This window comes from Falco naumanni, chromosome 1 (assembly GCF_017639655.2).
Source record: "Falco naumanni isolate bFalNau1 chromosome 1, bFalNau1.pat, whole genome shotgun sequence".
Lineage (NCBI taxonomy): Eukaryota > Metazoa > Chordata > Aves > Falconiformes > Falconidae > Falco > Falco naumanni.
The window spans coordinates 100,141,559-100,169,494 of NC_054054.1; the positions used below are offsets into that span (position 1 = coordinate 100,141,559).

The window sequence follows — 27,936 nt, forward strand, 5'->3', positions numbered from 1 at the left end:
CAGACCCACAGAGATGAAGAAGGAGACCTTAGGCCAGTCCAAAAGGAGCTGCTTCATGCAATATTCTTGTGAACCTTTGGGACAACTACTACTACAAATGTGAGACAGAAAGAACTAATTGTGATGGGAGAGGTGAAGGCTGTTTATTATTTTCTGTGATAGTAGCGCTAATAAAAAATTGTGATTTCCATATGTTTTCTTACAGGTTTGCTTGGGCTCCCTGGCCCTCCTGAGCCTGTGCATCTTTTACCCTCACCAAGCTGTGATCACACTGATTTGTGCCCAGAACATCTTTCATCCACGTGCTCTGAGCTGTGGCTGCAGCAAACAGCTGTTCCCCAGGTCAGGCTATGAGACAGACAGGCGAGCAGGGGTGGGAGCCCTGGGGCTGGGCCAGGCTGGGGGCTGCAGGGGGGGATGCACAGCCAAACTCTGTCCCAGGGCAGCCCCACCCCCACCCCCCGCCCAGTGAGGGTGGGCAGCTTGCTGCTGGGGGGAAGGCAGCCATGTACATGGCAATCGATTTTCCTGCTATTTTTCCTTTTAATTACAAATGCCTATTTCAGTTGCAAAGCAGTTTGATTTGGGTGATAGTCTCTTTCAATTTTTACAGAAAAGTGCAACACTCCCAACTGGTCTCTTGCCTAGAAAACACTATTTTATTAAGTTTTTCTTATTTTATTCTTTTTTTTTTTTTAATGACTACCAAGACAGTTGCTGGTAGTATACCTGTTATCACTGTTATTAGAACCCTTCAACTCTGTGCTGACATCCACAATCAAAATCAGCCTTTTATTGCCATATCCTTTTGATAAGTTTGGTCTAGTTGGCATCAGATATTCTCTAGCAAAGAGTTCAGGTTGTTAAGACTTAAAAGACCTCTGAGAGCACCCTGTGCGCTACCTCTGTGAGGAGATTAAGACATGGACTCCAGAATCCGACCAGAAGACCCTTTATTAGTCTAAATCCCATGCTTACATATCCTCATTCATTGTTCACATGCAACATATTAAAATTGGTTAATCAATACTGTTCACACACTTCTTGGCTACATATAATTACAGTTAATTACTAAGCTACAAATGCACTGAACTTCTTGCATATTTTTCCTCTCTTCTTATCTCTGTGAGTCTCATGTTTTCAGCCAGCGGCTGAGACATGGCATTGCACATCCACTCGGGCCTTGCTTCATATCCCGTTTTTCTTCAGGTGTTCAGCCAACCTTATCTTACTTTCTTTCTTCTTTACCCTTCAAGGTCCTTCACAGGCATTGTGGCCTCCAGCACTTGCCATAAAGCTCTCTACACCTCTGCTGCAGATCCAGTTCCCAAAGGCACAGGGCTGGGCTGTGCATTTCTATCACAAATGGACAGGTTTTGTGTTCTTAAAACTTGCTGGGGAGCTAATTCTCCTCTTGGTTTTGGAGCTGCAACATTAGGGTTAGTGGCCATGCACTGATGAACTGGAGAGAGGACTTGGTCCCCAGCAGCTGCCTGGAAAGTGGAGGTCATGAGGATGGATGGAGTTACAAGCTGGCTGTCAGCCCAGCCCACCAGTCCTGCAGCTCGGAAAGCAGAGGCAGAGTGGGTGTCCAATCCTTGAACAGCTGGCAAAGCTGATGTCCTCAACAGACCCATGTAGTCAGCATAGCTGTGCTGAATTGTCAGGTCTAGCAGGTATTGGGCAGCAAAATAGACAAGTGAAACATTTTCAGAAGCGTAGGACTTAACCTTCCTCTTTGCACCAGCTGTTGTCTCACACACACACTGGCTCAGGAACTGATGAGGATTCAGAAAGGGGCATGATTGAAAGACTGGAAAGCATCTTGGAGAGAGAGTCGAAGAGTGCAATCCATGCCATGTATCAAAGGGAACTTTTGTGGTGCTTTGATCACAACCCCTAAGCACTCAGGTGGGAATCATAAATTTAACAGATTCTTTAATCCATAGGCAAAGACATGACCATCAGGGTATGAAGCTGTAGCTCTACAATGCAGAACCAGAAACGAGTTTCTTGTAGTGAGGGAACAAGTCATCAAGGATTGCAACAGGTTTGTCACTTGTGGTTTCAGATGTTTTTCTGGAAGCAATGTTCTGGTTCAGGTGCTGCCACCAGCCTCGACGTAGGAAGTGAGAAGGTCTCTGCTCTGCATAAGTTTGAATTAGATGACCATGTTGGCGTCAAAAAAATAAGGCGGCAGTCTCTGGGTAAGGCTCTCTGTGGAAGAAAAGGCAAAAAATAACGTTCTCTGCTCTTATTCCTTTGAATAGGAACTGTGTTACATCTAAGGCATGCTAAGGATTGGTTTTAATCTGGTGCAAGTGCACAGACTGCAGTCATGTTATTTCTCATTTCACTGAGATTAACAAAGAATACATTTCAAACTGTATATTGCTCATTGCCCCTGAAAAGGCCTGACAGAGTTCACTGAAATACAGTTCCCACAGACTTCACTGAGCACTAAATCCTTCAGAGCTAGATTCTAATTTTAGCTACAGCAGAGCACACCCAAATAGTGCTACCTGCAGCAATCACTGTGGTTTTAGAGTCAGAGCATTTGAGCAGCTCAAACTTTCCCATTACTTTTGCCTTACAAGGAGTCCCATGAAATGGGGCCGGTCATCTCCTGTGCAAGCTTGTCCACACCAGGCAGTCCATGCTGCAGCTGAGAACTGAACTCACATCTCACAAACCCTAGTCCAGAGTCTTAAAAGTGGGCTTACTCCTCATTTTGGACTAAACAATAATAAGAAAAAAATAAATTAAATTTGCTAAATGGCTGGTCTTTCAGAATATTCCATTAAACTTTGTTTTGTTGGTGGCAGGGGTAGCAGCTCTGCCATCTTCTGCTTTTAATCCCAGTCAAGTGACTGGCAACTAAATTGCATGTTTTGAATAATTCTGTGTGTTTTCTCACTAGGATGCTGAGCCACAGCCTTAACCTTCCCAGTAGTTCATGGCAGTTACAGCTGAGTTAGATTAAAACATTATTTTTACCAGCTACCTGAAAGTACTGCTGCAATCTGATTTATTCTCATTGATAGTGCCTGTTTGTTTAGTCTTTCAGATGAAATGAACTTACTGTTCATTTACTACTAATGCCAAGGGAACTATTGTATTCAAAAATAAAGGAGTATAATATGCAGCAAAACATGGGTGTTTTGCTTATGCAGTTGCCTATATACACAGTGGAAATGATTCGGTGGCTTACGGTGTTAATCTGCTTGCTCTGCAAATGGATACTTGCAGCTTTCATATCAGCCCACAACTATCCCTCACTCCATGGAGGAAGCTGGTGTACCCAAGGCCAGAGAAGGAGCCTTTCGCTCTGAGATTATGTGCAGCGTGTTGTCACAAACTCTGCAAAATCTGGATTTCTCGGAATTTTCTGTTTCTCTGAAAAATACAGGTGAACTAACAAGATGGAACACTTTAAATCCTCAGTTTTAAAGCAGTAGTTAGTGTTGAGTGCCTGGATTATGACACAAAAGTCTGATTTCAAAGCTGTACCGCACAGCCAATATTCCTAATAAAATCAATGGGAGATGGGAATTCGAGTGAATATCAGGCTCTGGTGTGTCAGGGGAAAGACACACATGAAAGCTGCTTGTAGCTGGGCATCTATTTGGTATTCAGCATTCCCCAAATCTGAACTCAAGGTCTAAGCCATTAGTCCTTCCAAAATGTCTTTGCAAGGCTTACTCTCTTTAATAATGTTTTGGGGTTTTTTTGCATTTCTCAACAAGATACTGCCAGTTGAAATATGTTGTTGAAAATGTAGTTTTCACTTCTTGCCATATATGGATACTCAGTCACACATAAAACTCAACGTAATTAAATTTTAACGCTGCCATAACAGAATTTGACTTTGCTTGTTAAAACCACTTATATCAGGCTACTCACTAGAAAGGTTCTAACCTTGGAATGTGTTGCAGGGAAGACTGGAAATAAATAAAGAGAAAAGCAGGGAAAGCATCACAAGTGTATCCTCATTACTGCATTTATGTTGAAGGGCTTGTCTGCTTTTCCTCCTTCCAACAGATGAAGCAAGAAGGTTTTGGTTAAAATAAGTTTATCTTCTCGGCCTTTAATAGCTTGAAGCTAAAGCCCAGAGGGATAATATGACTCATTTTCTAAAGCAGAGATGCTACACAAATCTCTTCTGCTAGTACAGCCAGATTCCCAGATCTTCCCCTGATAACTGTGTGCAGCAACTTGATTGTCATACCTCTCCAACAGCCGAGGCTGTACCTGATTTTCCTGTTTGGGCAGACACCTACTTCAGCTGTAAACTCTTCTGACATTTCTGACGGAGATAATTATAGTGCTCTGGGGCACTTCTGGCCTTCCCAAAAATAGATGGGAACAGGAACACATGCATTTCCAGGCAAAACTAAGAGGACGTTTGGGAGAATAGCATCTATATTATGTGACACCTGCTGCAAGAGCATCGTGGAAGTGCCCATTTCAACTCCCATCTTTCATTGGTTTTTCCTTGCTTCCCATAATTGAATTTCTGTCTTCCCAGAAAACTTCTAATATTAAGACACATTAATGGAAGTCCTTGCATGCATGTTATTTGTTTGTGTGAAAACTGTAGTGGATCAGGAACACATTTTACATCAGGTGATCCAGTGTGACACCTTAGGAAGGTCCCAATAAACATACTGATTCTTACACACCTACACTGTGCAAAGTTAAGGATGGATACAGTTTTCTGTGGGATTTGAGATCAAGCCATCATGTTGTCTTTGCTTAAAGTAGAAACCTGGTTTGCTGTGATTCAGGAAACAAACTTTGATTCAATTAAAGGAAGGTTACCTAATGTTAATTTTTATAGAATAACCAAGTTACATTTCCTTCTCAAGACAGCAGAGCAAAAATGATGCATTACTTAATACTTTTAAATGTATTTAAATAAAGAAAAATTGGTAACAAAGAAACAAAGTGCTGTTGAGGGGGGAAAATGCAAGTTAGACTGTGGCTAAAGCCTGGGGAACACTTCTGCTGCTCCTCATCTGTAGCTGTGTTCACCAGATGGACCCACGAGAGCAAGGGCTAGTGAAGGGGATGGGTAGGCACTGCCCCTGGCAAGCATGGCGGTTCACAAACAGCAAAGTGATTTGGCCATGCATTGCAGTGGGTGAGGTAAGTTGTGAACACTTGTACAAGTTAAGCAGGAGTTTATATTTGTTTTAATTTGATTTCAGGTAACTCCTACTGTTAAATTTATTTTTAAAAGAAAAAAAATAGGGAAGAAGCTAGGAGGTTGTAAGGGATGGCAAAGGCTATGCTCCAAGCATATAACTTTGTGATATATTACTCAAATTAAATTAAAGATTCTGTAGATCATTTCACTTCATTAAAGCCTCTAAAATAACAGCACAGCTTTTCAATGGCAGGGATTAATTTCTGAGGCAGTAGAGGGGCTTTTAGTTTCAGTACCTGAGGTAACATGATTGCATCAAATAAATGAAGTACGAGACCTCTATCTAGCAAGGTTATAGTTACAGCAGGACTTATGCCTTAAGAAGATTTGTGCTGAAATACACAACAATGGAAATTGCAATGCAAGAAGCATAAATATCATAAAGAGGTTATATGACTTGCTTCTGGAGGAGGAAGGGTTAAAAGGTGCTGTAGGGATTTCTTTCTATACGCTGTTTCAGGTCATGTGTCCACAACTAAAATTCCTCAGTAACCAGATGTTCTCTGCTGTTCTTATTAAAATATATTGTTTAATTTTAAACAAATGTTTTAAATTAACTTAAAGGCAATGCTCTAGGCAAAATGAATTTCTAGAACCATTTTCCAGGCACTGGACAAAAGAAATGCTGGCCTACATTTTTGGAAAGGATGAGAGATTTCAAGTGGCCTCAATACCTAAAATCAGATGTCATAGGAATGACATGGAATAGTTATTAGATGAAAATATGGTTCATTTGAAGAGGATTAAATTGTACATTAAAATTATCTAGCTCTCTAGAAAATGTAGACTGTCTTTAAAAAATTTGAAATCCTGCTTTTATCTTACAGTTTGCTCTTATATTGGGGACCATGTGTCTTTTTTTTTTTATAGTATCCTTTACTCTAAAATTCTAAATGCAATCAAGATTTTGGAAGATCAAGACTTTCCTTTGGCTACGTCAGACAGAATTAAAGGTACCTGTGGCATCTAGGAATACTGGGACATGTGCAAGGCTGTAGAGCCCTGCTCTTAGATGGGGGTTAAGTTTCAGACATTAAAGTAACTGGGCTTGGACCAACCAGGCAGAAAAGGGTGGAAGTGAAATAAATCCTGAGGTGATGAAATTACTTTGGGCAACTTAACGAAAAAAAAAAAAAATGCTCAGATCCCACTGAGCCATTAAACGACTGATTTCCACATGGAAGCACCCATCTCTGCTGACAAGCATTTGACAAAACTGTTTCTTTATTTTCATGTGGAATGGCTCTTGACCAAAAGATTAAAAAGACTGAGGGGACAAAGGGACAGGACAGGTTAGGTTATGAGCCCAACAGACAAGAGAAAATATGTTGAAACAGAAGACTGAAGTGCTTGTGTATTCATTAAACATGAAGGTAGCATTTGCAGATGATTGGGTTGCTTAATACTCAGGCTAAGTTGACAGTAAATGAATTGCATTAGGAGCACAAATACTTTTAAATCTTCTGATATATCACTCTAAAATATTGAAAGAATGTGCCAATACCCTTACTGCCACAGTCATCCTCCGGTTCCTCCCTCCACTGCTGTTTCTTTCATTTGCGACTTCATAAGTCTGAAACCCTCTCCATTTCTAAAATTAGCTGTAATGGGTCCAAAGAGAAAAGCCTGACTATTGCTTTCCTTAAATCCTTAGAGAGATATAACTAAATCCTTTCCCCAGTTCTATCAAGCTACGTTATGTCCCTCCAAACACTGTATAGTCCACCTCTAAGGTACTCTGGTAGTTGCTAAGGTAAGCAACTTCAGTACGAACAGTTTTCCAAAGGCTGGTGTTCAGAGCCAGCTGTTGATTGTGCGTTCGGCAAAGGACAAGAGTCTGACAAATTTTCTGTTCACTCTAGGGAGCAAAGACCCCCCCTGCTTCCTACTGAGACCCTCTGTAAGGGGTAAGAGCAGTCACCTGTTAATGCTCTCCACGGCAGGGCAGAAGCAGAGGCAGGAAGTGCAGTGCTGGCTCTCCTTGCTGGGGAGAACAGCAGAGCCAAGACTGGTGAATCCTTGCTGGTCTTTTTGCGTGGGACCACACAAAAATGGGAAGACTTAACTCAGAATCAGTGTTCATAGAGAATACACTGTTAAGTCTGTAATGGGAATGTAGAAACTAACTCTAAAAATTGTAATATGTATGCTTTAGGGCTAATTAAAATTAAATCCTAATTCAGGAAGCTCTCATTCTACGCACCACAGGCTCTAGCTGGGTTTTGCCACACACTACCAAACTGCCTCCACTTCTGAAGCAATCGTGCCAAGAAAAGAAAGAGCATAGTATACCCATTGTACAGGTCCACTTCTTTCATTCAGTTCCTGGGGATTCAATGGCAGAATTAATTGCAAAATAAAATGCGTGTAACTGCATTAATTAACAGTACATTTCAAGATCCTGAAATACAGAATTAGCCGCAGGGTAAATGCACAATGCAGGTTTTTCCTGCAAACAGAACAAGTGCTGTTTTTGGAGCTTTATCTGTATTTCATCGATGTGTGCCTTGCTTAAAAAGCTGCTAGGATAAGAAATAGGGCTTTGAAGGGGGAAGATAAATACTATAATTAGGGCTGCAGGACAACAGAAGGATTAAGTCTTAAATGCAAAACAATTTGAGTGAAGTTGCTTGAAAGATAATTATACCTAAAATTGCTTGTATGGGTCTAATATTTTCTTTCCAAGGACTTACAAGACTCGTTGAATATTTATGAGCCTGGAACATAAGACTGGATGAAATTTAAAACATAAATTCAACAGCAATTCATTATGATGGTATTCCGCAGCAGTTGCTGCCCCAACCTTTTAGCTTTAATAGATAGGATTTATGTTGCAGAACACAAGCCTGTGTAATAAATTGTAGCAAAACTGAATGCCCTTGATTGATGAACGCTGGCTTGTTTGATGACTGTGGAGTAGTCCTGAGGGCTGATCTCACCGTTTTGGTTGGTTGTTTTTTTTTTTTTTTCCCCTCTTGATGCATATATTGCAGAAGTGTTGTTTGGGCTTCTGGTATGGTTATCACATGCAAATGAGCATGCTGTTTCCCAGATGCAAATTTCATATTTATAAATTAAATACAATCTGAAAAATCATATGTTAATTACATTCTGAGGGTGTAGCTGAATTTCTCACTTGAACATGTTTTGTTTTGCTGGAAATAGAGCAAATTCCAGATCAATGTATTTAGTTGCTTGAAGCTTGGTAATGAATGTATCATGCTTCAGAAAGCGCCTTCTGATTGTTACTGTTACTAATGATTTACCATTAGCTCAATAGTTGGACCTCTATCCCACATTATGTACTTGTTTATTTGTTTTTAATAATCTGTATTTCTCAGAAAACAACCAATACTATAGGAAGGGGGTTGGGGAATGGCTAAGAATCAAAGACAAGTTATCAGAGATACAGTGGCAGAGGAGATATGAGAAGATTTAGGAGGAACAAAACTCCCTGAAGCGGGCTCAGTTAGCTACAAATGGTCTTTTTTTTCTTTAATGCCTATAAAGGTCCCATACCACATACGTTATACTGCACATCCATGTTGTAGGGGTTCCTCCTTCAGTATATAGTTTGCTGTGGCCAAAAGAGAGACTGCAATCCCACAATAGGCCTCACTGGTAACGGAGGCATCCAAAGAAGCATGGCTCCTCCAAAGGCAGCAGGGAAAACCCAACAGGCCGGTTCAGTTGCAGATTTAGAAACTGTTCAGTGGTAGATGTTGGCTGGTGGCATTTAAACTGAGAATGAGCATAGATGTACTTACATCCCAGCATGTCAAAGGACACGCTGGAAATAATTAGGAAAAATTGTGCTTAAAAGGGAGCATAGCAATTCTCCATTTCAGGTCAGGCCAGTTTTGCCCTTGAGGATTGTGTTATCGAAGGCAATGCTGAGCAGAAGCCCATTACAATGAAAGTTTCTTAATAAAAATTTCTTCTTTATATCTAGTCTGAATCTACCCTCTTTTAGTTTAAAACCACTAAGCCTTGTCCTATTGTTACAGGCTGCACTAAAACATTTGTCCCCATCTTTCTTACAAGCCCCCTTTAAGTACTGAAAGGCCACAATAAGGTCTCCGCAGAGCCTCTCCTCCGGGCTGAGCAACCCCAGTTCTCTCAGCCTGTGTTAGGAGAGGTGCTCCAGCCCTCTGATCATTTTTGTGGCTCTCCTCTGGACCTGCTTTGCCAAGGACTCTGGAGCCAGATGCAATATTCCAGGTGGGTCTCACGAGAGCAAAGAGGCAGAATCACTTCCCTCGACCTGCTGGTCACGCTTCGTTGGATGCCCAGGATATGGTCAGCTTTCTGCCCTGCGAGCACAGGTTGCTGGCTAGTGTCCATTTTTTGACCCACCGGTACCCCCCCAAGTCCCCCTCTGCAGGCCTGCTGTGGCTCCCTTCACCTCCCAGCCTGTATTGGTGCATGCCCAGTAGCGTTACTGGCTCCCAGACCACAGCCACCAAGGAGTCAGAGAGCTCTCGCTCTCTGTGTGTTGAATGTGCAGCTGCAGTACAGCTGGGGCACAAACTCATGGAGTTTTATGTTCTTAAGTGCAGAAGGCTGCAGAGGAACTTGTAACAGAGGAGATGAGAGCTGGTGACAGCTGAAACCTGCCAAAGGGCAAGACATGCCTCCAGAAAACTCAAACAGGACCTTGGTTTTCCCAAAAACCAAAAAAAAAAAAACCCAAAGGTCTGCAAACTTTGGAGTTCAGAATAAATGAGCCAAGGAACTGCATGTCTAAAATTTTCAAAAACATGGGTTCTTATTAGAAGAGGCCCCTTAAAACCAGGCTGTTTCACTCACAAATCCTGAAGGACAGGACCAAGTCTGCTGGATTACAAAAGCCCTCTAAGGCTCACTGTCTAGGCACTGCCACACTACCCTCTTAGGAGCCTCAAAAAGGCCAGGGCAGGTGATAAGTCAGACACTGCTGAGGGGACAAAATGTTATCGGGACCCTCTTTGTTATACCTCCCAGTCTCAACAGGTGGACAGAAGTGAGTATTAAAGACATCTGTATTAGCCACAGAAAAAAAGAGATTTTAATTAGAAAGTATGAAATATGCATGAAAATCAATCATTAACCTCACTTCTTTATGGTAGTTTAGTTATGATCAAGCAAATAAAAACTTTTAGGAAAATATACCCATTCTTAAACCACTGTATGAGACTTACTTTCTACAGCTTATAACATTCAAACAAGTTGAGAGTACACTTAAGAATTCAACCAGTATGAGTTTTGATCCTGTAATTACACTAAAAGATAGTGTCAGGAAGAATGCAGCTTAATTCCTATGCTTTGTCAAAGCCATGATTCCTGCCATTTGAAGAAGAACACCTGTACAACACATGGAGTCTTTCAAGATACAGCAACTAGTAACAGCTTTCTGAATGTAATCAGTAGCTGCCTGTCAAGTTGTCTCAGAGAGCACCCAGAGGTACTGCACACAGCTTAGATACAATAAACTGCAGTACATAAAACTCCACATGCAAAGTTTAGTGCTGTTAACATGGTCCTCGATTTGCATACAGATATGACACATGACACTGGAAAACTCGACCCATGTTAAAAGGAAGGAAACAGGAAATAAAAATAATAATACTAAAAAAATTAAAAATACAATCCTCTATCGCCATCCAATGGAAATTAATGAGATGACATCCCAGCACAGAATGCAACCTACCATAGAAATCATTAAGCTATTAACTATTTTAATGTAACTATGATCAGAAAAAGCCTCCACATACTACTCCATAATATTTAGGTATGCTTTGCTAAATTTAAGGTTAATGTTAAAGAAAATGTATTTTTAAATAAGAAATTTAAAGTGCTGAAGCAGCTAAGTGGCAGAACCAGGCCTCATCCCTAGCATAGCCCTAATCCAAGGCTGGTTTAAAACCAACTCCAGTTAATCGGTGGGAGAACAGAGAAGCAACAGATGTTCAATTTGTGGACACAGGTGCTCTCAGAAACACAGGTGTTTTTAGAAAAATTGGTATATGTGAATAGGAGCTGCCTGTTCAAAGACTAAGCACGCTTGAAGGAGTGTGTGAGTTAAAGCAGGCAGAAAGAAGATCACGATCCAAGGAGGAGCTTGGAACCAAGGCATAGACTGGAACTGAGCAGGTGAATCAACTGGGACAAAGTCAGGTGATGGATTCACAGAACCAACAGGACCAAAGGAAACTCCTAAAAACTTCACATTGACTAATGATCTGATAAGTGTATATAAGCTGTGCTGTATTCCTTGGTTCTCTGCCACTCGCTGGGGTGGTGGCTCAGCTCTGAGTTGTGACTAAAGCAAGCCCAGTGGTAACCATGTCTGTGTGGATTTTTCCTTTATCACACTATGGCTATAGTTGCCATTTAAATAACTGACTGAACATCAAGTGTTACTAACAGAAACTGATAATCATACAGTTTCACAAAGGTGGGTGGACACTTCCAATCTAACTTACCACACATGTGGTGGAAATCAAACTAGCTATATACTTTTTCCAAACAGCAGAAGAAATTGCTCGTTGCATGCAATGTAATTTGATTGCTTTCAAAATGCCTCTCCTGGATGAGACTGTTTGCTCCTTGCAAGTTTCTCTTCCTCTCCGTTGATAATATAAGAAGCGAGAACAACCGGTTCAGACCGAGTAATCCCAGTGGAGGCTAGCAACACAAGTAAGGCAGGAGGCCTACATGTGATAACAAAGAATTAGATACAGAAAAGCAGGGTCTGACCCCAGACATTACATTCGTCATGCCACAGCCTCTGAATACAGAAAGACTGCTAAATGACACAACAGTAAGAACGGTATCACCTCACTTCTGTGACAACAGGAGAAGCTCTTGTACCTACCCACTATTCAGCTCTTGGCTTAGTTTAGCTTTCAGCTTTTAAGAACAGAAAAGTTAAATCTGAGTTACAACAAATCAGCAAGTTTAGTTCATGCCAATACACAGAACTACACTATCTCCCAGAACAGATAATAAGGACCTCACATGTTAGAAAGACGAAGTCGGGACAGCATTACTGTTAGATTGCAACACTACCAGAATCGTTCCCGGTTTGTACTGAAGTACAACAGTAAGTCATAACATGCAAAAAAAGGCAGAGGAGAGGTTTATGTAGCCAAGGACCACTTACTCCAACTTGTAACTGATTAATAGATTTCAGTTGATTTATCAGGTATGCATTAACACACACACAGCAAACATAGTAAGATGCAAGTTTAGGCTTAAGGGTCAAGTCAGCGGAGCTTTCCCTGGAGAGAGGCTCTTTAACCAGCTCGTCCCATTTGTCAGCCTCCTAGGATTTAAAGATGCAACCAAAGTCAAGTTTTGCCAGAGCAGCTGCTTGATTTCTAGTAGGAAAAGCCTGTTCACTCAGCAGCTTTGCTCCTGAAATGCATCGATGAGTCCTTGTCCCAATTTCAGAGGGACTTGCCTCACAAAAGTACCGAGTATAATATATATACACACACAGAGGAGCTTGTCTGATCTGCCAGTGTAATAGATTTGTGTCCTATAAACTCTTCAAGAGTCTGTGGTGTTTAAAATGCTGTGAATTCAACCGTCCCTTGTTCCCACAAATCTCATAGCAGGCATACGGTGATGGAAAGGCTATGAGAGCATCCATCCAAGAATGGCAGAATAGCATCTTACCGTGTATGTCGACTTCTGGAGTCACACGATGGGCAGCTTTATCCAAGCATCGTTTAAATGGCTTGTGCTCTACATCCTGCTGCTGCTCTCCTGTTATATCCATGGCATCGACGCTCAAATCTGAAAGCGGCGAGCAACGAAAGCAGTCTATGAACACACAAGTGTTATGGCCTGTGGCAAGCTGAGGAAACGAAAAGACAGAATTTTTCAGCCAGCAGGGTAAGAATGTGCCATACCAGGAGAGCGTGTACGGCTAGGGCCAAGTGACCAACAGGGAATAAATGGCTAAATGGCCTTCCCAGGTATGGGGTTTGGTTTGGTGTCCCAGAAGGACCGTTTCCAACTTCCAAGAAAACATTACCCTGAAAGGTACACATGCTTAAGGCAAAAAGCCAAAAGCAAACCCCTCAAAGACCAGAACCATTTTTAGGAACACAGGAGTTAAGGCTAAAATTGGTTGAAAGCTGCCTCCTACTTCTTCCCCCACCACCTTTCCCCCTTCAACATCAGCACATTTCCTTGTGATCCCTTTTTACAAAAAAAGATTAAGGCCTGTGGTATCAGCTTGGTACCAAAGCACCATGATGCGCTTGCTGGCTACATGCTCTCTTAGAAGGCTGATAGCTTCTCCGCACAGAACAGCCGGGGCTTCGTCTCTCTGGCCTTCCCACACCCTGTGAAACGTGAGGAAGGCAAAGACCGATAACATCTTGGGGGTTCAGGAGGAAGTCAAGATGCACTACATCTAGAGCCCAATGCATTACCCAAAGGAATTACCACAACAGAACAAGAGGCAGGAACGATCAGTAGACAGGCAGATAACATGCATGGCAGTAATACCCAGCCAGACTTGCAGGACTTCCAGTCACTTCATCCCTCAACTTGGTTTTGAATTTAGTTAAAAGGTAATCAGATTCTTAACGCTCATTCTGCTTTTATAACTGCTGGAGAAAAGCTAACAAGTGACATTGGCATTACAGTCAGAATTCAAGTACAAAAATCACAGCAAAGCTATACCTTGTCAAGTGACTTCCAAAGCAGGCTCTCGAGCCTTTCAACAAGATAGTCAAATCTGGAGTCACAAGAGAGCTGTGCCAGTTCCATCAGTGTGACTGAGCTCTCTGACAAAGTACACTGCCATACAGAAGTGTAAGTGGGTTTATACCTCAGGCTCATTTGAGATCTAGAAAAATAATACTGCCTGACTGGACGCACTGGTTTAAGCGCCCAGCAGGCCTGGCTGCGTAACCACGAGGTATCACCAACTCCTCCCCGGCTGTTGCCCAAGCAGCAGCGCAGCACTCGGAAGCAGCGGGCACACGGAGCCTCGTGGGCCCTCGGCAAGTACAAAAGTTATCCCTCCGTAGTCAGCAGTCCGACTCACAAGCACAAGGCATATGTGGAAAAGTAACATCTAGACTGACCTTCAGTTTAGCTCCCCTTGATTTGTCAATGTACAATTCCAGATGAACCTAGGTACAAAGAAAAAACAAAAGAGCCCCGTTTCACTGGGAAGTAAATCCAAAGGCCTCTTCCCCTCGGCTGCTCTGGCCCAGGAGCTGACTGTAAAGACACAGGATCAGCGAGACACCAGAGCTGCTGCCTCCCAACCCTCCCCGGTAGTTCAACGCTTGCCCTTTGTAATACTTAGAGAAATCAGCAGTCGGGGGCGAGGGGTGGGGATTCCACCGCCGCCTGTCGTCTTTTCCTTCTCTTGCCCGCTCGCAGGGGCGCGAAGAGGCTCCTGAGCCGCCCCCCTGCGACAGCGTTACAGCAGGCCCCAAGGCAGCCTCTGCGGCCCGCGGGGGCCGGCAGCCCCTGCCCGCTGCCACGGCCCCGGCCAGGGGAAAGACAACGCCCCGCTCAGAGCTGCGGCGGCTGCGGCGGCTGCAACGGCTGCTCGGGCAGCCCGGAGGCGGCGGGGGGGCGGCAGGACGCCGCGGGCCGACCCCCCTCCCGGGCCCCGCGGCCACAAGGGAGCACCGGGGCCGCCCCACCGCCGCTCCTCACCTCCTCGCTGAGGTAGCAGCGCGGCTCCAAGAAAAAAAAAAAGGCAGCACCGTGAGGAGCCCGCTGACCACCGTCACTGCCGGGGAGACGCGAACCGCCGGCAGCCCCGCCGGTCCCAGGCCGGGCCGCCCGCCTCAGTCCGCCCGCCGCCGCCAGCAGGCGCTCCCTGCCGCGTCCGAGCGCTTGCCCGCCACGTCCCCCCCAGCCGGCCGCTGCCCGGCGGCCACGCCCGGGTCGCCCACCGGCCCCCGCCCGCCCTCAGCCCGACCGCTCACGCAGCACGCCGCTACACGTCCCGACCCGAAAGTCTTCCAGGCTCCCAGCGAAGGCCCCGCCCCGCCAAGGCCGCCCCAGGGTGCCGCGCGGGCCGGAAATAAACCCACCTTCAGGGGCCGGGCCGGGCCCGCCGCCGGCCCCGCCCACGCCCGCCGGCCCCGGCTCCGGCCCCGCCCCGCCGGGCAGCGCGGCCCGGCCCGGAGCCGGCCGAGGAGGGGCTGGGGCTCCCGTTCTGCGCCGGGGCGGGCAGGGGTTCGGTGCTGCCGCGGGCTTCTCTGAGCCTGCCGGCCCCCGGGGCTCTGCGGGGGCCACCGGCGGGGTGCGGGCTGTGCCGAGAACGGCTACCTGGGGGAGGGGGGGGCGGGGAGAGGCAGGCGGAGGAAAGACCCCGCTCCTTTGTCCCACCTTCCAGCCCTGCCGCGTACGCTGCACCCCTTCATTCTGGTAACACCTCACTTTCCCGTCACAGGGAACGGCTATGAGCTCAAGAGGTTAAACGGTGCAACAGCTCATAATGGCTTACTTGTGCAGGGGAAGACTTGTATGAGCTTTTCCCAAGCAACGCATTCACACCACTCGTTTTTTCCAACTCAAAAAGTGCACTCCTGCAAAATCTCTTCTATTTGAAAAAAATATATTTAAAATCGCTGTTACTAACATGCTTCGTAATGCAAACAGAACAAATGCACCCCTATTTCCCACAGCAAAATGGAATGTCATACAGAAAGGATTTAACAGCTTAAGCCACGTGGGTGCATTTGTATATGGAGGCAATAAGTATTAATGCCTGGGCTGCGAGTGGGAAAAGGGCAGAGCTATGTGAACCCTGAAGCCGCAGCGAGCAGCTCCCGTGGTCCGGTGGTGTAAACTGGGCTGGGATCTCGGATCGTGCTCACCGTACCAGTGCTCAGATAGGATTGGTGGAGCGCTGCTGCCATCCGGCGAAAAAATTGGGTACTGCAGCCGCCCGGTTGGTAGAGCGCTGCTGTTACGTGGCGAAAAAATTTGGGTACTGCAGTCACCCGGTTGGTGGAACGCTGCTGCCATCTAGCGAAAAGATTTGGGTACTGCAGCCGCACGGTTGAGGGCTCTGGCGAACAAAAATTGGTACCAGACCACGGGGCTCGAACGCGTGGCCTCTGTGCGGGAAAGATTCTACCGACGGCGTGACGCGAACCTGGGTCGTTGCAATCGAGCCACTTCTACGCATGCGCTGCCCTTAGTTTGCTAGAAACGCTACTACGCATGCGTGAAAGCGGATTTCGTAATACGCATATGTAGCCACAAACCCCGCCCCGCGGCGTCGAGCATGCGCTGCCCTTAATTTTGTCAGAAGGGCTACTACACGTGTGAAAAAGCAGATTTCGTAATACAAATACGTAGCCACAAACCCCGCCCCTAGGCATCAAGCCGAGTCTGTGCATGAGCTGCCCTTAGATTTGCCAGAAATGCTACTATGCATGCGTGAAAGTGGGTTTCGTGATATGCATATGTAGCCACAAACCCTGCCCCGTGGTGTCAAGCTGATTCTGTGCATGCGCTGCCCTTAGTTTTGCCTGAAACCCCAGTCCGCATGCGTAAAAAGTGTTTTTGTAATGCACATGTGCTGCCAGAAACCACGCCTCGCGGCTTCAAGCCCATACTGCACATGCGGTGCCCTTACTTTTGCCAAAAACACCACTGTGCATGCTTAAAAGGTTCTTTTGTAATGTGCATGCGCCACAGCAAACCACGCCCCGCTGCGTCAAGCCAATTCTGCGCATGCGCTGCCCATAGCTTTGCCAGAAACTCAACTGTGCATGCGTAAAAGCTGATTTCATAATGCGCATGCGCTATCAGAAACCACGCCTCATGGTGTCAAACTGAGTCTTCGCATGTGCTGCACTTTTGCCAGAAAACCAACTGCACATGCGTGAAAGCTGATTTCATAATACGCATGCGCCGATGGAAACCACGCCCCACGGCATCAAGCCGATTCTGTGCATGTGCTGCCCTTAGTTTGCCAATAACGCTACTGTGCATGCGTACTAGGGTTAGGGTTAGGGTTTGGGTTAGGGTTAGGGTTAGGGTTAGCGTTAGGGTTAGGGTTAGGGTTAGCGTTAGGGTTAGGGTTAAATGTTAGGGTTAGTATTAGCGTTAAGGAGAGGGTTAGGGTTAGATGCTTAGGGTAAAGGGTTAGGGTTAGGGTTTCTTAGGCTTTCTTAGCGTTAGGGTTAGGGTTAGGTACATTCTATGCACAGCTCGACCAGAGAAGGTTCCCGCAAGATTTTCTGTTGGTTGCTCTCATTTGGCAATAGCAATCATGTGAAGCACACCACAAAAGTTGTGCTACCTGCTTTCTGGGCTGACATGGGGAACTGCTGACTTTTGCACTCGGCCGGAGCCAAAATGCTCCACGGCACCCCATGCACACCTCCACCGGAGAAGATGCCAGAGGAAGAGGCCAGCTCTATCCCTTAGCGCTAAGCAGCAGACCGAGGCCAGGTCTACGAGCTGCGATAGGCAGCAGAGGCAGAGGCCAAGTCTACCTCAGTACAGGGCAGGAAGGGTTAAGGTTAGGGTAATTGTTAGACGCTTAGAGTTAGGGTTAGGGTTAGGTTTAGCGTTAGGGTTACGGTTAGACCCTTAGGGTTAGGGCTAGTGTTAGAGTTAGCGTTAGGGTTACGGTTAGACGCTTAGGGTTAGGGTTAAGGTTAGGGTTAGGGTAAGGGTTAGGCTTAGACGCTTAGGGTAAATGGTTAGGTTTAGGGTTAGGGTTAGGGTTTGGGTTAATGTTAGGTACATGCCATGCACGGCTCGACCAGAGGAGGTTCCAGCAAGAATTTCTGTTGGTAGTTCTCATTTTGCCATGGCAGTCATGTGAAGCACACCACAAAAGTTGTGCTACCTGCTTTCTGGGCTGACATGGGGAATGGCTGACTTTTGCGCTCGGCCGGAGCCAAAATGCTCCACGGCACACCCCATGCACACCTCCACCGGAGAAGATGCCAGAGGCCAGCTCAACCCCTTAGCGATAAGCGGCATGCTGAGGCCAGGTCTACCCGGCAGCGAAAGGCGGCAGAGGCGGAGGCCAGGTCTACCTCAGCACTGGGCAGGAAGAGTTAAGGTTAGGGTTATGGTTAGACGCTTAGCGTTAGGGTTAGTTTTAGGGTTAGTTTTAGGATTACGGATACAGTTAGATGTTTAGGGTTAGGGTTAGTGTTAGGGTTTGCGTTAGTGTTATGGTTAGACGCTTAGGGTTAGGGTTAAGGTTAGACACTTAGGCTTTAGGGTCAGGGTTAGGGTTAGCATTAGGGGTAGCGTTGGGGTTAGAGTTAGGGTTAGGGTTAGCATTCGTGTTAGGGTTAGACACTTAGGGTAAAAGGTTATGGTTAGACGGTTATGCTTAGTGTTAGGGTTAGGGTTAAGGTTAGGGTTAGGGTTACGGTTACGGTTACGGTTACAGTTATGGTTATGGTTGGGTTTAGGGTTACAGTTAGGATTAGGGTTATGGTTAGATGCCTATGGTTAGGATTAGGTTTAGGTTTAGGTTTAGAGTTAGGGTTAGGGTTAGGGTCAGGGTTAGGGTTAGCCTTAGGGTTATGGTTAGACGCTTAGGGTTAGGGTTAGACGCTTAGGGTTAGGGTTAGAATTACGGTTATGGATACGGTTAGGGTTACGGTTGGGTTTAGAGTTACGGTTAGGGTTAGGGTTATGGTTAGACGCTTGCAGTTAGGGTTAGGGTTTAGGGTTAGAGGTTAGGGTTATGGTTAGCATTAGGGTTACGGTTAGACGCTTAGGGTTAGGGTTAGGTTTAGGGTTAAGGTTAGGTTTAGGGTTACAGTTGTGGTTAACAGTTATGGTTGGGTTTAGGGCTACTGTTATTGTTAGGGTTACGGTTAGACGCTTAGTGTTAGTTTTAGGGTTAGGTTTCGTTTTATGATTAGGGTTAGGTTTAGGGTTATGGTTAGATGCCTAGGGTTAGGGTTAGTGTTAGGGTTAGGGATAGGGTTAGCGTTAGACGCTTAGGGTAAAGGGTTAGGGTTAGGGTTATGGTTACGTTTAGACGCTTAGCGTTGGGGTAAGTGTTAGGGTTAGAGTTAGGGTTACGGTTAGAAGCTTATGGTTAGGGTTAGGGTTACAGTTACAGTTATGGTTAGTGTTTGGGTTTAGGGTTACGGTTAGGGTTAGGGTTATGGTTAGACGCTTAGGGTTAGGGTTAGGGTTAGATGCTTCGGGTTAGGGTTAGGGTTAGGTTTATGGTTAGTGTTAGGGTAAGGGTTAGGCTTAGCGCTAGGTTTAGCGTTAGGTTTAGGGTTAGGGTTAGGTTTATGGTAACAGTTACGGTTACGGTTAGGGTTGTGTTTAAGGTTACTGTTAGGGTTAGGTTTACTGTTAGAAGCTTAGGGTAAAGGGTTAGGGTTCAGGTTAGCGTTAGGGATAGGGTTATGTTTAGGGTAAGGGTCAGACGCTTAGGGTAAAATGTTTGGGTCAGGGTTGGGGTTATGTTTAGGGTTAGGGTTACGGTTAGACTCTTAGGGTTAAGGTTAAGGTTTGTGTTAGGTTTAGGGTTAGTGTTAGCGTTAGGGTTATGGTTAGACGCTTCGCGTTTAGGTTAGGGTTAGGGTTAGACGCTTAGGGTTAGGGTTAGGATTAGGGTTTGTGTTAGGGTTAGGGTTAGGTTTAATATTAGGGTTAGGGTTAGACGATTAGGGTAAAGGGTTAGGGTTAGCGTTAGGGTTAGGGTTAGACGTTTAGGGTTAGGGTTAGGATTAGGGTTTGCGTTAGGTTTACGTTTAAGTTTATGTTGCCTTTTTACAGGCGCGCGGTGACCTGGTTCAGGAACGGCACGGCGGCCAACCCCTGGCCGCGCGGTCCATCGGCTCACAGACACCAATGTGGTGGATGGCAAATGGCGTTTATTGCTGAACGACGTGACACTATATAGCCTAGGTTTACAATGTCACTTCCGTCTGCTTACATCATAAATTAAAAGCTGTTGGCTATCTGGAGGGGGGGGCCCTGTGTTTCCGTACAGCGCGAGATCTTCCGGCCGCCAGGCCCTACCTAGCAACATTTCCCTCCCCTCTATGCTTAACTAAACAGGCTAAAATAGTAAAAATATTTCTAAAAAAGAGTATAAAGATAAGGCACACTGAGCAATTGGCACTTAGGAAGCGACTGGGGGTAATGGAGTGTAGCTTGGGATACTTGGGGAGAGCCAGGGAAAACCGGGGAAAATACTGATCAAGTACATTTTTAAAGCAGTTGTTGGTGTTCTACAAACATGATGTTGACCCTTTCTAGCCGGCTCTGGACAAAGGACACTAGCTTGTTTAATATACAGGGTCCGAAGATCAGTATCAGCAGGATTATTGCAATCGGACCTACCAAGGTGGATATCAGGGTGGCTAGCCACGGAGATTGGTTAAACCATGATTCAAACCACCCTTGTTGGGCTTCCCTGTCTCTTTTTCTTTGAGCCAATCTCTCTCTTAACTTGGCCATCGAGTCCCTAACTACTCCGGTGTGGTCCGCATAGAAGCAACATTCCTCTTTCAAGGCGGCACAAAGGCCTCCTTGTTGCATAAACAGGAGGTCTAATCCCCGCCTGTTCTGCAAAACAACCTCTGATAGCGAGGAGAGGGATTTTTCCAAAAAGGTAATGGTTTTCTCGATTCTTTGTAGGTCTTCATCGATGGCAGCTTGTAGTTGAGACAGGCCTCGTCGTTGGGTCACTAGGGAGGTCACTCCCGTGGCCGTGCCGGTTGCTCCTAAGCCAAGCAGCGTTGCTATTGTTACAGCTGTCAGTACTTCTCTTTTTTGAAGCCTGCTATTGGCTTCTCCCCAGTAGCGGTACATTTCTTCTTCTGGATGGTATAGGATCCTAGGAACAACCAGAATTTGTACACAAAAATCAGCAGAATCGTCAAAGGTTTTGAGGGACACACAGGGGGTTACTCCTGATCGATGGCAGATCCACATTCCGGGTGCGGATGGGATCGCCCATTTATGGGTCTTGTCAACCGCAACGGTTCTCGCGCAGACAGCACTATCCCAGCTTGCTAGGGCAACATTACCAATACATACGCCCAGGCCCCTGACTTGGTTCAAGGTAGCTCCTTTCCATGGTGTATCCCACCTACACTGGGTTGGATTGCTGTCTGATGAATGGTCAAAGGAAGCATCAAGGGCAATGCCCCCGTAAAAAGGGGGATAGACGTCATAACATAACCAACAGGAATTCATGAGATCTGGGTTTGACTGATTTAGCGACCGAAAGGTGGCATCTAACACGCTAAAAAATGACTTGTTGGGTAACTGGTGAGAGTTCATGCTAGGTTGGCTTGAGGGAACTATCTGCTTGGTTAGTAAGGGATCGGCTGGGGTGAGCATGGCAGTCTGCAAGTTTTCTTTGCTGTCTATCGCTTTTGATCACGACGTTGGGGCCAATTGCTGTTCCGCTTTTTACTTCCTGTTTTTTGATAAAAAACAGTCCTCCCCTATCTGTGCCGGGTTGCCAGTATCTAACGCCCCAAGTTTTGCCGATGGTCCATCCTAGGTCGTTTTCATTGGTTACGTTTAAGAAAATATATTGGCAGTCACACTTCCCTCGGCATACTGTCCTTCCCATCCCACTTGGTCTCCTAGGGGTGCAGCCTATTTGTCCCCAACTGGCCTTAAGAAACGGGTCTGGTTTCGCTACCTTCCAGCCAGATGCAATGCTTTCACAGCCCCAGCGAGAACAGTAATACTGATAAGGGACATTACAGTAAGATTTGCCGGGGTTAGAGCTGGGACACATATAGTACATTATAGTGTTCGAACAGGGGGTTGAGAGGATTAGATCACAGAGATATACTTCAAAACTAGGGGATCCCGGGGTAAACTATCCTTTGCAGTATCTTTTGGTCTTCCCATCTTGCCAGTACCCATTCCCACGGCTGATGTTCATACAAGCCGCTAGACGGCACTATGAACCCCAAAATTGAGATCACACAAAAACATCGCAGCCCCGCCTTGCGGGAGCTGTATCGCCGTTGTCTGGACTCCGCCGGTACAGAGCTCTCAGATGCGGACAGGCCGCTTGTCGACTCGTCGTCCTCTCTTGGCACCAGGGTATACTGGTTACGGGGGTGTCCGATGATCCAGTCCTGCAGATAAAAACTCACAGTTTTCATTAGTTTTATTCTGAAGGTCTGGCTTGATAGATTTAAGTGGACACCATTTGATTCTGCTATCTTTTCTGACCGCAGCATACCCTCGCCCTGTCAGAACTAATTTCCACCCTTGTTCCCACTCTCCTAGCTCATTTCTGATCATGACGTACGGGCCTTCTTCTAGCGCTCGAGTGGCCCAGTGCTTCTGGGCAGGGCTATTCACCTCGTCTCCCCTGGAGAACTGGTTTAAAGCTAACAGGGCTGTTGCTAATAAGCGTGCCTGGTCCCTTGAGGGAATGATGTTGGTAAAACCTTCTGCTTTTGCTAATACCTCTAATTTAGATTTCAGAGTTTGATTTGCCCGTTCGACGATGGCTTGTCCTGTACTATTATACGGGATACCGTGTATCAGAGTGATACCCCATTTCAGAGCGAATGCCTGGACTGATTTAGACACAAAATTCGGGCCGTTGTCTGTTTTGATTTGATTAGGGATGCCAAGCCACGCCATGGCTGTTAGCCAATGTTGGATGGTCGCCTTAGCGTCGGTCTTAAGGTGTTGGGTCGCTACGATCACCCCGCTATATGTGTCTAAAGTTACTGCTAGCCATGCTCGAGGTTTTAGCAATTGGCAGAGCGTAAAATCTGTCTGCCACACCTCGGAGGCTTTAAGACCTCTGGGGTTGACTCCGCTAGACCACAATGGTGCTTTTTGACAGTGGGGACATGTAGCTACTATATGTTTCGCGTCAGTGGCCGAGATCCCACATCTCTTTGCTAACGCTTTAGCTCCAATGTGAAGGGACTCATGTAATTGGTGGGCATCTTTCAGTGTCCACACCCCTTTTGCAGCGGCATCTGCTTTGTCGTTGCCGATTTGGAAAAACCCTTTGATTGGGTCATGGCTATTGACATGGATAACCGATACAGTGCCCTTTCGGGAAAAAAGTGCTTCTTCTAGCATCAGAGCTATTGTGGATGTTGACACGCCGGGCCCTGACATGGCTAAGCAAAGCTTGGCCACAAACATTGAATCAGTTACTTTTTACACATGAGACTTATTACTGGTCAGACATTTTACCCGTGAGATTTTTTCTACCCGTCACACTTATAACACGTGTATTTTTTTACCCGTGAGAATTTTTTACCCGTGAGACTTCTTACACATGAGACTTTTTTTACCTGTGAGAATTTTTACCCATGAGAATTTTTTTACCCATGAGACTTTTTTACACGTGAGACTTTTTACACGTGAGACCTTTTTTGCCCATAAGACTTTTCTTACCTGTGAGACCTTTTTTACCCATGAGACTTTTTTTACCCGTGAGAATTTTTACCTGTGAGACTTTTTGAAACCATAAGACTTTGTATAACTATGAGACTTTTTTTTACCTGTGATACTTTTTATACCCATGAGACTTTTTATAAACGGTAGACCTTTTTTACCCCTGAGACTCTTTTACACTTGAAACATTTTACCCATGAGACTTTTTTACCCGTCAGACCTTTTTTACTTGTCAGACTTTTTACCCAATACAGTTTTTACCAAGGAAAATTTTTATCCGTGGGACTCTTTATACCTGTTAGACTTACAACACCTGACACCTTTTTTACCCGTGAGAATTTTTTTACCCATGTGACTTTTTTACCCGTAAGACTTTTTACACGTGAGACCTTTTTTGCTCATAAGACTTTTCTTACCTGTGAGACCATTTTTGCCCATGAGACTTTTCTTACCTGTGAGACTTTTCTTACATATGAGACTTTTTTACCTGTAAGATTTTTACACTTGAGACCTTTTTTGCTCATAAGACTTTTCTTACCTGTGAGAGCTTTTTTGCCCATGAGACTTTTCTTACCCGTAAATCTTTTTACACTTGAGACCATTTTTGCTCATAAGACTTTTCTTACCTGTGAGAGCTTTTTTGCCCATGAGACTTTTTTTACCTGTGAGAATTTTTACCTGTGAGACTTTTTTTACCCATGAGACTTTTTTACCTGTAAGACTTTTTACACGTGAGACCTTTTTTTGTCCATAAGACTTTTCTTACCTGTGAGACCTTTTTTACCCATGAGACTTTTCTTACCTGTGAGACCTTTTTTGCCCGATAGACTTTTTTTACGTGTGAGAATTTTTGAACCTATGAAACTTTCTATAACTATGAGAGTTTTTTTTACCTGTGATACTTTTTTTAACCATGAGACTTTTTTTAAACGGTAGACCTTTTTTACCCCTGAGACTCTTCTACACTTGAAACCATTTTACCCTTGAGACTTTTTCACCCATGAACATTTTTTACCCGTCAGACCTTTTTACCTTGTGAGACTTTTTACCCGATAGACTTTTTACCAAGGAAAAGTTTTATCCGTGAGACTTTTTATACCTGTTAGACTTCCAACACCTGACACCTTTTTTACCCGTGAGAATTTTTTTACCCATGAGACTTTTTTTACCCGTAAGACTTTTTACACTTGAGACCTTTTTTGCTCATAAGACTTTTTTTACCTGTCAGACCTTTTTTGCCCATGAGACTTTTTTTACCTGTGAGAATTTTTGAACCTATGAGACTTTCTATAACTATGAGACTTTTTTTTACCTGTGATACTTTTTTTAGCCATGAGACTTTTTTTAAATGATAGACCTTTTTTACCCCTGAGACACTTTAACACTTGAAACTTTTTACCCATGAGACTTTTTCACCCATGAGACTTTTTTCACCCGTCAGACCTTTTTTACTTGTCAGGCATTTTACCCAATACACTTATTACCAAGGAAAAGTTTTATCCGTGAGACTTTTTATACCTGTTAGACTTCCAACACCTGACACCTTTTTTACCCGTGAGAATTTTTTTACGCATGAGACTTTTTTTACCCTTAAGACTTTTTACACTTGAGACCTTTTTTGCTCATAAGACTTTTCTTACCTGTGAGACCTTTTTTGCCCATGAGACTTTTTTTACTTGTGAGAACTTTTACCTGTGAGACTTTTCTTACACATGAGACTTTTTTACCCGTAAGACTTTTAACAATTGTGACCTTTTTTGCTCATAAGACTTTTCTTACCTGTGAGACCTTTTTTGCCCGATAGACTTTTCTTACCTGTGAGAATTTTTACCTGTGAGACTTTTCTTATACATGAGACTTTTTTACCCGTAACTTTTTACACTTGAGACCTTTTTTGCTCATAAGACTTTTCTTACCTGTGAGACCTTTTTTGCCCGATAGACTTTTCTTACCTGTGAGACTTTTCTCACACATGAGACTTTTTTACCCGTAAGACTTTTAACAATTGACATCTTTTTTGCTCATAAGACTTTTCTTACCTGTGAGACCTTTTTTGCCCGATAGACTTTTCTTACCTGTGAGACTTTTCTTACACATGAGACTTTTTTACCCGTAAGACTTTTAACAATTGTGACCTTTTTTGCTCATAAGACTTTTCTTACCTGTGAGACCTTTTTTGCCCGATACACTTTTCTTACCTGTGAGAATTTTACCTGTGAGACTTTTCTTACACATGAGACTTTTTTACCCGTAAGACTTTTAACAATAGTGACCATTTTTGCTCATAAGACTTTTCTTACCTGTGAGACCTTTTTTGCCCGATAGACTTTTCTTACCTGTGAGACTTTTCTTACACATGAGACTTTTTTACCCGTAAGACTTTTAACAATTGTGACCTTTTTTGCTCATAAGACTTTTCTTACCTGTGAGACCATTTTTGCCCATGAGACTTTTCTTACCTGTGAGAATTTTTATCTGTGAGACTTTTCTTACACATGAGACTTTTTTACCTGTAAGATTTTTACACTTGAGACCTTTTTTGCTCATAAGACTTTTCTTACCTGTGAGACCTTTTTTGCCCATAAGACTTTTCTTACCTGTGAGACCTTTTTTGCCCTTGAGACTTTTTTTATCCATCAGACATTTTACCCAATAGACTTTTTACCAAGGAAAAGTTTTATCCGTGAGACTTTTTATACCTGTTAGACTTCCAACACCTGACACCTTTTTTACCCGTGAGAATTTTTTTACCTATGAGACTTTTTAACCCGTAAGAATTTTTACACTTGAGACCTTTTTTGCTCATAAGACTTTTTTTACCTGTCAGACCTTTTTTGCCCATGAGACTTTTTTACCTGTAAGACTTTTTACACTTGAGACCTTTTTTGCTCATAAGACTTTTTTTACCTGTCAGACCTTTTTTGCCCATGAGACTTTTTTTACCTGTGAGAATTTTTGAACCTATGAGACTTTCTATAACTATGAGACTTTTTTTTACCTGTGATACTTTTTTTAGCCATGAGACTTTTTTTAAATGATAGACCTTTTTTACCCCTGAGACACTTTTACACTTGAAACTTTTTACCCATGAGACTTTTTTCACCCGTCAGACCTTTTTTACTTGTCAGGCATTTTACCCAATAGACTTTTTACCAAGGAAAAGTTTTATCCGTGAGACTTTTTATACCTGTTAGACTTCCAACACCTGACACCTTTTTTACCCGTGAGAATTTTTTTACCCATGAGACTTTTTTTACCCGTAAGACTTTTTACACTTGAGACCTTTTTTGCTCATAAGACTTTTCTTTCCTGTGAGACCTTTTTTGCCCATGAGACTTTTTTTACCTGTGAGAACTTTTACCCGTGAGACTTTTCTTACACGAGACTTTTTTACCCGTAAGACTTTTAACAATTGTGACCATTTTTGCTCATAAGACTTTTCTTACCTGTGAGACCTTTTTTGCCCGATAGACTTTTCTTACCTGTGAGACTTTTCTTACACATGAGACTTTTTTACCCGTAAGACTTTTAACAATTGTGACCTTTTTTGCTCATAAGACTTTTCTTACCTGTGAGACCATTTTTGCCCATGAGACTTTTCTTACCTGTGAGAATTTTTATCTGTGAGACTTTTCTTACACATGAGACTTTTTTACCTGTAAGATTTTTACACTTGAGACCTTTTTTGCTCATAAGACTTTTTTTACCTGTCAGACCTTTTTTACCCATGAGACTTTTTTACCTGTAAGACTTTTTACACATGAGGCCTTTTTTGCCCATGAGACTTTTTTTATCCGTCAGACCTTTTTTACTTGTCAGACATTTTAACCAATAGACTTTTTACCAAGGAAAAGTTTTATCCGTGAGACTTTTTATACCTGTTAGACTTCCAACACCTGACACCTTTTTTACCCGTGAGAATTTTTTTACCCATGAGACTTTTTTTACCCGTAAGACTTTTTACACTTGAGACCTTTTTTGCTCATAAGACTTTTCTTACCTTTGAGACCTTTTTTGCCCAGGAGACTTTTTTTACCTGTGAGAACTTTTACCTGTGAGACTTTTCTTACAAATTAGACTTTTTTACCCGTAAGACTTTTAACAATTGACACCTTTTTTGCTCATAAGACTTTTCTTACCTGTGAGACCTTTTTTGCCCGATACACTTTTCTTACCTGTGAGAATTTTTACCTGTGAGACTTTTCTTACACATGAGACTTTTTTACCCGTAAGACTTTTTACACTTGAGACCTTTTTTGCTCATAAGACTTTTCTTACCTGTGAGACCTTTTTTGCCCGATAGACTTTTCTTACCTGTGAGAATTTTTACCTGTGAGACTTTTCTTACACATGAG

The 27,936-nt window shown here is 44.0% G+C and overlaps 1 protein-coding gene and 1 long non-coding RNA gene across 2 annotated transcripts; both read right to left on the reverse strand.

The window, feature by feature from the left end:
- Window positions 1–939: 939 nt before the first annotated feature.
- LOC121083492 lies at window positions 940–16,986 on the reverse strand. The gene is made up of 6 exons (XM_040584016.1): window positions 16,821–16,986; window positions 16,059–16,247; window positions 14,882–15,138; window positions 14,296–14,343; window positions 12,872–13,052; window positions 940–2,217 (listed from the first exon to the last, which is right to left on the reverse strand). The coding sequence occupies exons 1-6, from the start codon at window positions 16,984–16,986 to the stop codon at window positions 2,162–2,164; spliced, it is 897 nt and encodes a 298-aa protein (XP_040439950.1). The 3' UTR covers window positions 940–2,161.
- On the reverse strand, window positions 12,130–12,865 carry LOC121096554. Its single transcript, XR_005830572.1, has 2 exons — window positions 12,423–12,865; window positions 12,130–12,280 (listed from the first exon to the last, which is right to left on the reverse strand). It is a non-coding gene; the product is annotated as an uncharacterized LOC121096554 (long non-coding RNA).
- Window positions 16,987–27,936: the final 10,950 nt, after the last annotated feature.